Here is a 14,109-nt window from a genome sequence, read left to right as displayed (position 1 = left end):
TAGTAATCTTATCTTCCTGAGAGTTATGCTAGTCCCTTAGAAAGCCTCATCTTGCCCTTCTGTATTTCTATTATTTTTATTTATGATGGCTTTCAGATGGTTTTTAGTCTTGCATGAATTTTTTAATTCCAAAGAGTGCTGAACATTGATATAAAAGATGTTGAGAAATATAAAATAATGATTTTATTCCTCATATTCTGGGGTTGTCAACATGTCCCAAAGCTTTGCAAGGTGATAATTAACAGAATGTAATTTAATTCTGGGTATTTGCTTTGGTGTATGAGCTGTCTCACACATACAGGCATATGTCTTATTGGCCTAGGTAATTGCTGGAGGAAAGAGTCATCCAATAATGGAAATGTCATATTGTCATTGATATGGCATAAACTTAACATAACTTCAGGCTTTGAAAATGTATTTTTTAATATTAATATGCTTACTGCATATATCATTTTTTATCTGGAAAGCTTAATATAGCTTCAGCCAGATTGTTAGCAGTACTGGAGCTGCATCTTAAAATGCTAGCTGGGGGTTTGGTGATTCTCTTGTGCTCCAAGGTAGGGAGATATGTACAGTCTGCTGGCTGGGCAAATGAGGTTTTGAGAGTTTCAGTCACACAAACAGTGAGTTTAGTAGTGCAGTTTGCATGTCCTGAGTAGCCAATTTTCCTGTCTGAGGTTCTTGGAACATTTTTTTTCCATGTGTGTTTAAACACATTGGTTTCCTTTGACTAAAGAAAACATATTTAACATTCATATCAAACCTTCAGTACTGTACTTGGTGTTCCTGCATATTTTTGTTCACACCATGCTTTTGGAATGTGAATTTTCGTTGTTTATTTTGTAATAAGTTACTGTGTTATTAATGCTTTCCCTTCAGTGGTGCTCATTTAAAAAAAGTTCTTCCCTTCGCTGGATTTTTAACACGTTGAATATTCCTCTTTGGGATTTTTATGTGAAGGACTCACTCAGTGCTGTTGGAAGCCAGTCTTCCTCAGGTGTGACCATCCTCTGAGGGACACGTGGACTTTCCAGCATGACAGAAATACGGCACTTTTCACGGCACCCTTCACCCCTTTGATTACTCCTATCCCCCAACACTACCCTAACAATGGTCCAGCTCTCCCTGGCTGCTTTCCTGCAGCAGCAGGGCTTGCAGGGGACCTGCAAGCAGGGATCTGTGATTGTCACAGCCACCTTCCAGCCACAGCAGGGAAGTGACAGGGGAGGATGGCTTGACACGACCTTTCCTGCCTTGGCCGGGGGGAGTATTAGTTTGGATGGTAGGAGGTTGTCTCAAAACCAGGTGAAATGGAATGTCTCTCCTGAACAACCATTTAGGTGACCCTGTGGTAAAAGGCATTTTAATTCTATCTGTGGAAATAGCATGTTCTTTATGAGTAAGTACATATTTTAAAAAGGAAAGAATAAGCCGTCTGTCATCCAGGCATGTCACAGCAGAGCCTGTGTTATTCTGTCAAGAGCAGAGCTGTCACAATCCAGGTTTTGAGAGTACATTTTTCTGGCATTTAACAAGACAATTGTATTTTAAGGGTGAGAACGATGATCATTCCCTGAGTTCATAGCTGTACTAATCACTCTGTTGTTGAAATAAGAAACCTGCCGTTGCATATTGCTTTATTTTTTATTCAGAAAAATCTTTTGTTCATTGCTCATTACTCCAAGTCTGTAAGAGCAGATATGTCAGGACTGAGGTACATGAGCAGAGATTGAAATAGTCATCTCTGATCTTCCTCCAAGAGCTCTGAGCATTTTGTTGAGAATGCTTAATTTGGCCTGCTCAGCAGTTGTGTATATCTGTTTTCCCAAGGTCAGTCTGTAGCTGGTTGAATATCCTGGCAGAATCCCCAGCTCCTACTGGCCTCTCCAGTCTAACCAGTACATAAGTTCTCACCTCTGACTACAATAATAATTATCATTATAGGCGTTATTATTGCTTTTTTTGTCTAAAGTGCAAAAAATTGAAAAATTATTTCATGAGTTTGAAATGGTGTTGCCAAAAGTACTCTGTTTATATTTTTTCATGACTTTACAATTTTTAGAGATGATAAAAGCAACTCACTGCTGCTACATTTTCGCTGGGAAGTGGACAGTGTCAGCAGCTCCTAATGAAATCAAGAATTAAATTTCTTTAGGTGTCTTTAATGTATTTTATTTATTATATCACCATAAAATGTTTTCTCCCTCTGAGAAATTGAAAATTATTAGCTACTTTAATTAGATTATGAGAATCTAATCTTGAAGCAGGAATACTGCAGGATTCATTTTGGTAATCATAACTAGTACATCTCAAATTCTGAATCCCTAGCTCACATTTCATGCAATGAAATCAATTTCCAAAGTAATTGGAAATAGAGTTGGAACAAAATATTGGGAATTTTAAGGTTTGCTTTTATTTTTTGAGGAAAGTTATCTTGGTGTCCATTAAATCTGAAAAGGACTGAGTCCTCTAAAGGAAAAAAAAAACCCAAGCAAACAAAAATTGCTTTCTGTTTGGAACTTAACATTTTTGGTGGTGTCTATATTAGTAATGCACTGCTGGGTGCTGCAGAGGGAGATTCACCTTGCCTGGTCTTCCCAGCAGCAAAACTGAACAGTGTCACTGTAACCTTTACATGGAGTCCAACAGCAAGCAGGATTTTAAATATGGGGTGAGAGGTGCATCTTACTGGCTGAATAGCAGGTTCATTCACCCGTCGAAGAGAGGAGGCTTTAAATATGTTGCTCCTTGAGGGTTATTTGCAGAAGTTCAAGGCTTTGTGCAAAGAATGGCCTTTCCTCTTTTAGCAGAAGTAGAACTGGGGGTGAAAAAACAAAAAGGTGGCCTGAAAGAGGTTTCATAAGTTAGGAACATGAGGGCAGAGGAAACAGAGCCAAGAGCTTAGGAACTGAGACCATCTAAAGACATCTGCTGAGCAGCTCCACAGTAGAACAGGAAACCTGTGCTTAGCAAAGGCTGCCATGGAGACTGCAGGTGAACTGCAGAGGGCAAAAGTAAGATTGGAAGCCAGATACCAATATAATAAGGGGCAGCCAGTGAAAAACTGGACAAAAAAGATCTTATATTGGGAAAAAATGGAAGTTTGACCTTGGAAATGTTTATGCTGAGCCATGTACTGTTATAGATTTCAGCTATGGCAGGGATAAAATCACCTCTGGTTTAAGGACTGTAATTAAAACAGTTGGATTAAAGGTTCAAGGTACTTCAGAGAACTGAACAGTGATGCAATTGCTCATATTTAAAACCTTCAGGCTTGTGAAGCATGCTGAATAAAGGTTGAATTTTCAGCTGCAGACCCAAATCAAGACAGACCCCAGCCCTTTCAGACCCGACTGTGGAGTAACAGAGAGCTTCTACATGTGCTGTGGCTGGGCAGCCATAAGGCTCTTGATGCAGAAATTAGGAAATGAAATTCTGTAAGGTTTTTATACACAAAAGATAAAAAAAATGGTTTTATTTTAATGATACTAAAATCTGATACTGCTTTTCTGACACTGAAGTCTGAATTATGGATCTATAGCTTGAACCATGACCAATCAAAGTGAATATTTATAGTTTTGCTAGGATATTTCTGTGGAGGGTGTAGTGTCTGGCTTGAAAAAACATGGGATGTATACATTTGAGAGCCATAGTTTTGATTTTTGAGCTTATGAATGTTTATATTGCAGAAAATATGAGAAAACACATTGGATTGGATGATTTTGCTCTGACTGGGTGTTTATTTTATGAACACTAATCAAAATTTGACAAAAGATTTCCTAAGCACCTATGAAGATGAACAATGAGAACTGAAGGAAAAGATAGGCACAATGATCAGTGAGTAAAGCAGTGCTACAAATGAATGTTCTGATGTGATGAGCTGTTGATCAGAAAAGCCAGTTCAGCTTGAGGTACTTGAGACTGAAAGAGATACCTGAGGGAGAAATTCGCTGTATGTGTTTTACAGGATTATGAGGGGCTGGGAGATAGATACCTTGAACTCTGTCAGTACAGTGCCCACCACCAGCACAGCCCATCCTAGCAGGTAGTCAAGAGCACAGATTGCACTTAGAGAAGCAGCTCTTGCTCTAAAGAACGGGGCTCTCAGGCTGCATCACTTTCGGCAGCCAGCTCTGGGAGGATTTTAAATTTCTTTGTGAAATACAGCAGTAGCCTTTAAAAAAAATCCTCATAGAGCAAAAATGTCAGCAGAGGGTCTATCCAATAACTTACAAGTGATTCTAGCAAAACAAAACAAAAAAGGCAATGAACAACATCCTTTGTGACCAAGTAAAACAGATCTTTCTGATGCTGTTTCTCTTACTAAATCTGGGACCTTAGAGTCAAGCTGTTCCCTGTTTGGGTTTCATGGTGTAGCCAGTTACCAGCAGTAGCCCTGTGACACCTTTTACACTGGGTTTGTGTTTTTTGGTTGTTTTTTTTTTTTTTTTTTTTTTTTTTTTTTTTTTTTTTTTTTGCTTTTTTTTTGTTTGTGAGGTCCAGGCCAAGCTTGCAGGGGGTGGTGCGGGTTTCTGGGGCTGCTGGCATCGCTTTCTGTTGAGCACTATCAGAATGCAGCTCCGTGAGTCAGCTGCACCCTGCTGCCTCTGCTCCTGGCAGCACAGCTCCCTCCCAGAATGGCCCCAGGAAACAGGGCAGGAGCTCAGAGTCCTGAACTGTGATCTTCAGGGTTTCTGGCTCGCTGAAACAAATGGTGTCGGAAGCCACAATTTTATCTTCAGTGGCTGGCGTTAATCGAAATAAGCCAAAAGAAAGCCAACCAAAATAACCAAAAAACCACCAAACAAACAAGTAAAAAACCAAACCAAACAACTACAACAAAAAAAACCCACCAAAAAACCCTAAAAAACCAAAACAACAAAACCAACCAAAAAAACCCCAAAACCAAAAACAAACAACAAAATAACCAAAGAACAACAACATAAACCCCAACCCCCCCCAAAAAAAAGAAAAAAAAAAAAAGAAAAAAAAAAAAAAAAAAAAAAAAAAAAACAAAAAAAACGAAAAAACCCACCCACACACAAAGAAACAAACACAAACACACCCAAAGCCACCCAAAAAGAAAAAGAAAAGCCCCAAGAAAAACAACAAGAACAAAAAAAAGAAAACCTGGGAGGATTGGAGCAGGAAATCTGGTCTTGCTCCTGTGAGACAGAAGACAACTTCAAGGTTTCATTTTCGAAACTATGTTTTTAGAAAGTATTTTAAATATGAGAAAACAAGCTTTGCATGAACAGCCTATCAAGAAGGCTATTTTTGTAGTTTCAGTCCCATTTGGGTGAACATTTTACAATAGGAAAACAGATTGGAAGGAATAATAGTATAAACTCCATTGAAACATTGAAATATTTAATGGAAAGGAATAAAATCACTATTTTCTATTTTTTTTTTTTTACTTAAAAATTTAGAATACTGTTAAAAATAACGTTTGGAAATTCATGGTGAGTTCTACTCTGAATGTACTGATGAATACCTCTCCTTTATTAAAAAGGTGCAGTTACTACAAATGCTGTTTGCCGTTAAAATGTTGCACTTGTCAACAGTTCCATCATTACCTTTGGCGCTTTCGTTTTGGAAGTGGGGCCTTATATGCCTGAATTGTTGGTGACTCTTTAATGACAGTTACAATAATGATTTCCCTAGCATTCCCAAAATGAACACAACTCCATCTACCCCAGAGAAGCCTGACACAAAACAGAAGATAAATATGAAGGCAGTTTTCAAAGTTGAGGTTCTGGGGTCTTAACAGTCACTGTTGACTGTCTGTTTTTTACTTTCATACGATATTTCTGATTGCAAAAAGAGAAAAATGACTGCAAAAAGATCTTGTCTTTCATGGGCCCATAAAGATGACTTCAAGTTGTTGTTACTGGCATAATAGGGCCTTTTTTAGCAAATGGAATTGCATAACTATTCCAGAGCAAGAAATAATCTCAGGCCACAAAGGAGTTGAACAGAGCTTGGAATGGTTGGTGCACTCAAAATGTCTGTAGGGGCACCTGACGGTGACTGAAAAATAAAAATAATTTTCTTCTTGATGCATTATAGAGAAAAAAAATAGCAAAAAAGAGAATTAAAATCAATGGCCCATCCACTTCCAATCCAGAAGTATGCAGTGCCAAATGCTGCAGATACTGACATGTGAGACTTTGTGTGCAGGTGTGAAATAAACTACCCACCAAAACCGCTTTTCACTAATCATGATGGAATATGTTTTATGTGCTAGAGCTCGAGGTTTATAGCCTTTTCCCATTTCTTCTGCTGCTTCCCAGTATGTAATGCTGGATTTCTCATATAGCTGAAAGGCAAACATACCAGGATGGATTTCCTTCTGGTAGACATAACTGTAGTTTTATGGAAGCTTGTGTATCCTTTCAGATTTATACCAGTTGAGCACCCTTAGCCTGATTTCTAGCTCTATATAGCCTTTTTTTCCCTAAAGTTACAGTGACAAAGGAGCCATCTAAAGGTGAGTAGATCATCTCTATTTTAATCTGCCCACATTATTAATGGCAGAATCTTCACATCTTTCCTTACTAATTTGTAAAAAGTAGATCTGAGCTCCAGCCAAAATGACAGTCAAGAAGAAGAACACTTACGAAGAACAAGCTGTGATGAAGAATGAGATTTGCTGTGCCAGTTCACTGACAAGATATTTGTTTTATGTCTCTACCCCTCGCACCATCCTTTGTCTTCAAAAACACTTAGCAAACAATTCAGAGGAAGCAATTGGCATATTCCCTAATGAGACAAGATAAAGTGTCCTGTAACGATGATGACAGCAAATTCACTAAGTGAACTGCAGTTTAAGAACTTTGCAAATTGATCAAACCATGATTCCTTGGTTGCTTACTTAATTGCCTGTTACCATCTCTCTGCTGACCTCCATATGCCCACTGCTTCTGTCAGCACTTCTGCAACTCAGGGACTCTCTCTCAGCCCCTCAGGTTGTGAACACTGGAAGAATAGGTTCTGGTTTGGGGATTTTATTTAACTTGCATTTAATATGTGTTTGTGGCCAGCTGTCACAGGGGAAATTTAGAGATATTCTGGCCTCCTACCATGCTTGAGTACATCAGGCTGTAAGGAAAAAAGCTTTCCAAATTCTATTTATTATGAGGTGAATGCTAGTTATGGCACTATCTCATCAGGTGCTGAGTACCTTAAGCAGCTTCTAAGCTCTGGGACCAATAGTGCTGTGCTTGTTTAGCACTCAGTGATGTTCTGTCTTCGAAAGATATCTGGTCAGGCAAGAAATGTGCAAGGGGAAAGCATATTTTGGTAAGTGTACGAGTGATTGAATCCATAATCCTTTGATGATCTTAATCCATAGCCAGTTTGGACCAGAACCCCTAGAACTGTGGTTTTATTTTGTAGGCAGAAGTGAAGAAATGGCCAATATCTAAGTGATGAGCTAAATGTCTTACAGCATTCTTCAGACAAGGCTACTTCAGGGCTTACCATTTATGCCTTTTTGAAAGTTTCATTAGATAAGTTGCTTTAAGGGAATCAGGGAAAAGGAGGGATGTGAGTCCATGTGTGCACAGGAGTGGGAGTAAGGAGCTATTCCTGCTGCTGTGGAGCACTTGCTGTCTTCTGCAGGGATTGTGTTTAGAAGTGGTGAGGAACTGCTGGCTTTTCCATCAATCTGCAAAGGTCCCTGAGTTCCTTTTGCAGTTGTATTTACAACCTCAACACAGCAGTCATGAACTGTTATGGAAAATAATTCTGTCAATATAATCAGGTAAGTGTTTAGGCAGGTGGGGAGAAAAAAAAGAAATCAGCTCTCCTGAAGTGAGATTTAAGGTTCTTGTTCAAGGTCCAGGATCATACATGTGACTTTCTGATACCTCTGGACTGCCTCTCTGCAGGAGTTTTCTCTTTGCCCCATATGAAGTAAAAATTGCATCTTTCCTGAAAATATGCCTCAAATACACAAATTGTACTGAGCTGTGAGTTTTTCTTCCTTCTTTTCTTGCTCTTGGTGTGACCTGCTGTACTTGTTTTATGAAACTCTTGGACTTTCATGGGCACTGCTACTCTAAGAGAAGAATATTTATAAGCAGAGAGAAAGAGTTGGTTGTATAAAATTAGGTCTAATGCATAAAAATATCACCTGGGCTGGGGACCCTGTCTGAGCTTGCTGTTGGAGGACAATGGATTTCATTTGCACAATAGACTATGATAGGGGCGTTAATGCTCCCTGTTAACCTTCTCCTGCAGGGAAGATGAGGATTGGCAAAACTATCTGTGTTGTCAAGACTTAAGTGTATACCTAGGTGTGTAAATTGGGTACCTGTGTATATGTAGGTATGTTTTTAAAACGCCATACATGGATGAATATATGTACCCTTCCCTAACTAGATGTGTCACATTTGAAAGCTCACATCTGTAGCAGAGACTCTAATTAATAGGAGGCTGGACAGAGCAAAAGACACGTCTCAACCAATGTGGCTACCGTGTCGATCTCCCACTTTATTGTTTCTGGACAGCAAGTTATATAGATTCACAACATAGTTTACAATTACAAGGTATACAAAGAATGCAAGCAAGCCTTATTTATCTTAGTCTTAAGGAGGCTAAAGTGTCAAAGCGATAATACTGCATTTAGAAACCCACTATTCCCTGGGACACCTTAACGTGAAATGTGAATTCTTGCTGCACCATCGAGGCCTGCAAAGGGCCCAGTCTGAAATTCCTCACCCTCAATTAATCCAGATATAAATCATGTTTTCACTCTCTAAGAACTAAGAAATCCCACAACACATATCCCTTTATTTATTGACATTCTTTAATCCAAAATAAAGCAAGTAACTGTCTCTTTAAAGCTATGATGTATTAAGTTCAAAGAATTATTTAACAAATATCTGATTTTGAGCATGGATTCAGGCCCAAATGCAGTAAGATTTCACATGCTAATCAACTGTGTGCTAACAGGGTACATTATGACAATAATTGACACAGAATTCATGTATAAAACGGGTCTGTCTGTGTTCTGTCTGTCTGTGATGCAATCACTCTCTCTTTCTTTTGAAGCTGTCTATGAACAATCCTGTGAGGCTTACCGACACCAAGGGAAGACATCAGGTTTCTTCTACATTGATTCTGATGGAAGTGGACCACTGGAACCACTCCGTGTTTTTTGCAATATAACAGGTAATGACCTAACCTCGACTTGGCTGCCTGATGTCGGGTCTAATTTGATTAAAGATGGTCTGAGTAGAATGATAGACACATTAATAATGCAGCTTAGTAGTGGGGAAGAACCAGGGATGTTGTAACCAAGGTTTCACTTTGAGGTGTTTCTGTAAATAAGAGCCGTGTAAAAGTGATTTTAAAAATAAGTTTGAAGGACTTTCCTTGCTAAGTAATATATACAGCAGTGTCTGCACCTTATAACGGCACTTCATAATATTGTAACTTTTGATGAGTTGTTTGTTTTTAACTAAAGAGGTAGAACCTTATAATCCAAACCATTCTTTTGTAGTTGAATGGTTTCTCTGCTTTATTAGAATATGAGATCTGGGAATTATTATTAAACTCTTCTCATTGAGCTAGCCATAAACCCTTCTAGTCTGACGTAGCAATGCATCCCCTCGTACAAGGGTGCTGCCTTTTGTATTCCATAGAGTGGAAGCCTTGATTGTCCCTGGTATTTGTAAGGAGGAGAATGCATGATGATCTTAGGAGAAGGGACACCAAAGGGATGGGTAGCAGAGCAAGAGCCTGGCAAGGTGACCTGTTGGTTGAGACTTTCTAACCTTACAGTTCCATAGCTTTAAAGTAAGAATTGTTTCAAATTAACAGACCTGTCTGGCAAATTCTCCCCTTAAGTGGGTCCTGTTTTGTATATAGGACTGTCAAGTCAAGAGTATGAGAAAAGATAACATGGCCCTTATTGTGGATGGGGATAGATGGTAGGGCTCCCTGTCTGCTTTTTATATTTGAAATGGAGGTGAAATTTCCCACACCATCTCCTGTTTAGCATTTTTTGCTTCCTGTGGCCAGGTGCAGATGAAGGAATGTTTTATTACCCTTTCTAAATTGCTAATTCTGGCTGAACTGCTTTGCCACATATCACCTCCACAGTCAGGGCTGAAAACTGAGGACTCAGGACATTCATATTTTATCTTTAATCTCCTTGTACTTAAAGTGCCTCAAATTAAATTTTCATTTTTATTTAATTGGGCAATGATTATGTTAATTAAATGCACAACAGTTAATTATTAAGTATGTTTTTTATTCAAGTGTAACAAATATTTAATAAGATGTGTCTCCTTCACTGTTGAATCTCTTAAGAACTGAAACAGAGTTTCACCTTTCTGTCTGAATATCCTTCCTTGATCTTCAATATGGGAAATGTGCTCATTTTTTATTATTTATCATATAAATATGTGTGATCAAAACATTGTCAGTGCTTTTTATCTCTGCTGAAGAAGTAGGATTTTTGACAAACACCTTGCATTTGCTTTCCTCCAATAAACTTTATCTGGCAGAAATCCAGAAGGCATATACCTGATTTTCACTGTATCTGTAATGAACTTGCTGACATTCTAATAACATTGGTTATGAGAAAAGTGGAGGTGGGGAAAACTGGCAGAATCTCCTAGCCTGGAAATCTTATGCTTCTGTGTCAACAAAATATTGTTTGGGTGCCTTAATCACAAGACCTTCTTTTTTCTTCTTCTTTATGAGAATAACAATAACCTTATTGTTATTCTCGTAAAAATTGTTTACAGTAATCTATTAAGTGCAAAGTAGGAAAAAAATTACTTTGTGTACATAGGGATGTATTCTCAATTTGCTTCTTTTTTCAGATGATGCTTCTGCTTAGTTTTCTGAACATACGCTATATTCAGGGAAAGGCAAAATATTAAATTCTCTGTTGTTACACCAGGTACATACAAGGAACAGAAAAAATAGTATTGTTCAGTGACATAAATCTGTACCACGCCTCCTGTGGCTGGGAAAATGTGGATGGCTTCCATGTGTGGGGAGACTAAACAAATTAAAAAGATGGTTGGGGGAACTGTCACAGGAGAGTGAAGAGCATGTGTGGCGTAGAGAAAACACATAGGAATTGGTTCTTTTTCATCACAGATGAGATAAGGGACACTTGAATGATTACATAGGAGGATCTGAGAAGTTTTTGTTTGCTTGTTTTTTCCTGATGTAGTGAATTCAACTTGACACCACCACAGAACCAAGACAGGGAGTAAGACCCATCTGGAAAAAGCCCCAGCCTTGTTTGATAGATTCAGAAGGTGCAAGTAAATACAGAGGTTTAGTTGCAACTTCCCACTCAGGCAGCTGTGAGGCAAAGACCATTGGGAAACGGGAATGAGCTTCAGGAAAACCTTTTGGCTTCCTTGGGTATCTCTTCACCCTCAGAGGCAGAGGTGGGCTCCTGGGCTAAATAAAGCTTTTATTTTACTCAGGCTGGCAGTTCTTTCTGTATACAGTTCAAGAAGCAGTAACCTTTTTGTGCCAAAATGTGTTCAAGCTGAAGAATTTGGAGGTGGAATGGAAAATTCAGGGCAATGACTCATTTAGTGTTTTTAAAAGTGGAGGCGCAGAGAGATAATGCCTTCTGGGAATTACAGTGCCTTTAATCGGTGAAGAATGAATTCAAAGAAGAAATCAGACCATCAGAAGTGAGCAGCATCATTGCATTTAAAGAAAAATGTTTTTTCTTGACGTTCACTTACATTTTTGTAAGTTCTTTCTAATTCTAATTTAAGTTCTTTCTAATTTTTTAAGTTCTTTCTAACAGCATTTTTTACCTGTTTAATTGAACGGATTCAGATAGGGAACTTGTTTGTAGGCAGTTATTAACTGGAGTAGATAAACACCAAGTTTCTTTCATATTGGTGTCTGGTCATAGGTATCCAGTGTCTGATGTGGATATGGAAATATCAACATTACAAGTTAGTTTACTGTGTTTATTTTTGCAGTGGTTTCTCTTCAGCCTGTCAACTTTAGCAGCCCACTGCTGAATAGAAATTCTGAATAAAGCAGAAAATTATATTTGTGTGTATTGAGAGGGAATTGGACAGTTATACAAAGAGGGAGAGAGATAAGGGAAAGGAAATGTTACAGGGAGGAAAAAAAGGAAAAAAGTATTAAAAATATAAAGTCAATTTTCAGCATGGCAAGAAATTTAACAGTAGTGTCACAGAATATCTGATGAATAGCTGATAATAGAGTGGGTAAATGTACTTATGCACTGTCTGAAGAAGTGGCTGAAAAAGCAAGGTGACAAAAACTGTAGATGACATGCTGCTATTTAATAACATGCTTATTGGTCAAGAAGGGAGAAGAAGCACTTTTAAAGGATTTTACCTGGGGGGCTGTTTACTTCTACTAAAGGTAAAATGTTGTTGAAATAGGAGGTTGTCAGGAACACTAATGTATCAATTAAAGGCATAGAAATATATCTGTACAAAGAGAGGTTAAAACTAAATAATCCAGGACTATTTAGAATGGGAAGACTCAAAGTGAACGGGTCTCACTGACAGAGGCAATACTCATTTGCATTTTCTTACTATAGAAGAGAGGCAGTTCAATGACAGTGAAAGACAAAAACCTCAAAACTAGATCTAAAAGGAAAAGACAGCACCTTATTAACATAATGTTTTCTTCACCTTATATACCCGTTGTCTACAGAGCAAAGTCACTTTCACAGGGAAATTAATCTTTTGTAAGAAACACTGAGGAATCCACACCAAATATGCATCTGTTCATGGGAAGTGAACCAACACATGACCAAGCCATGACTGGGTGTAGGTGGACACCATTCCATGCCATGAGGATGTGAATGGGTCCCTGCAGGGATTATTAAATTGGGGTGGTTGCATTGAATCTTGTGGGAACACATCTGGCACGTTTCCAGGGCCAACCACATGGGACTGTAGGCTAGCTGTGCTTGCTTTTCCTGGAGGTCTATAGCCACACCTTTTTGACATGAAGTGCAGAAAGGATGTACTGTATCATTCTTTGGGGTAATGAACAGCCACCGGGGCTGGGAAAGATTTTCCTTGTAGGCTGGTTGTTTGATAATCAGCCTACTTGAATTAATCTTAATTGGAGATTCATAACAGTCAATAGATAAATGACTGATAGACCTTGTGAACCTCAGGTCTGGCAGTCTGTCTGTCATTGTGAGGCTTATTTTTTTCATGCTGCTTAGAAATCTGTTGGGCTGTCTGGAGTATTACTTAAATGCCAATAACCATGTTCTCCAGGACAAAGCCTATAGATGTGCAATCTACATCCATGTGCTTGTTTTGCTGTCCTGTTTGAAGACTCAAATGACCTTTTCTCATCTCCGTCTGCATAAATTTTGCCCTTGAAATCTGGAAGATTTGCTTACACTACATTTGAGTCATCTTGTCACTGTACTTCTCTACTGATGCTGTTGTACAGTATTCAGACCCTGGGCTATCAAATCAGTTATGCTTAGAAATTGCCATGACTAGATCAATGGTTCAGTTTATCTTTTCTAGATATTTTTCCAGTCCTCAAGTAGTTTCTCTTTGCTTTCTTCCCTTTTTTCCCTTCCAATTTTGCAGTTTGTGGAAAGATACAACATTATCTCAGGTCTTGCTGCTGGTCCAAGATCTGTTTTGGAACTGCCATGGTGAAAAAAAAACCTTAAAAATATATCTCTACTTGTTGCAGATCTGTTTTGTAGTCTCATCTCAAAGTGTAAATACTGCTAATTACTCTAATGGAGGAAAAAGAAAGTTATATTTTCTCTGTCTCAAAAAACTGTATAGAAACCGTGTCTACATCTCAGAAAAAGTAAGGGATTCTAATAAGATCTGAAGTAGATTGTCAAAGTTATACTTACAATTTTTAAAAAATTGTGTCTTTTTTTTCTTTATTCAGCTAACAATGATTAAGGTTTTTATTCTTCCATATAGTACATAGCCCCATTGATATTACTAAAACAAGCAATTGTATTATTGTCCATGACATTCGTCTTTCCCCTTGTTTCCCCTTGATCCAGATGTGAATCTTAGTTCATCTGCTTATATAATTCCTTAATCTATTTTCCATAAGAAGCCATTTCCTTTTACTTTGTAT

General features: G+C 38.3%; 1 protein-coding gene across 1 annotated transcript in view; it reads left to right on the top strand.

Moving 5' to 3' along the window:
• Positions 1-14,109, top strand: part of CNTNAP5 (contactin associated protein family member 5) — a 266,113-nt gene that overhangs the window by 168,721 nt on the left and 83,283 nt on the right. Inside the window, exon 12 of the mRNA XM_066323037.1 lies at positions 9,058-9,177. Coding sequence (XP_066179134.1) covers positions 9,058-9,177 — 120 coding nt within the window. The remainder of the gene's footprint in view (positions 1-9,057; positions 9,178-14,109) is intronic.

Source organism: Sylvia atricapilla, chromosome 7 (assembly GCF_009819655.1).
Source record: "Sylvia atricapilla isolate bSylAtr1 chromosome 7, bSylAtr1.pri, whole genome shotgun sequence".
NCBI lineage: Eukaryota > Metazoa > Chordata > Aves > Passeriformes > Sylviidae > Sylvia > Sylvia atricapilla.
Note: the sequence above shows the minus strand (reverse complement) of the source record. Positions and strands in the feature narration are given on the sequence as shown.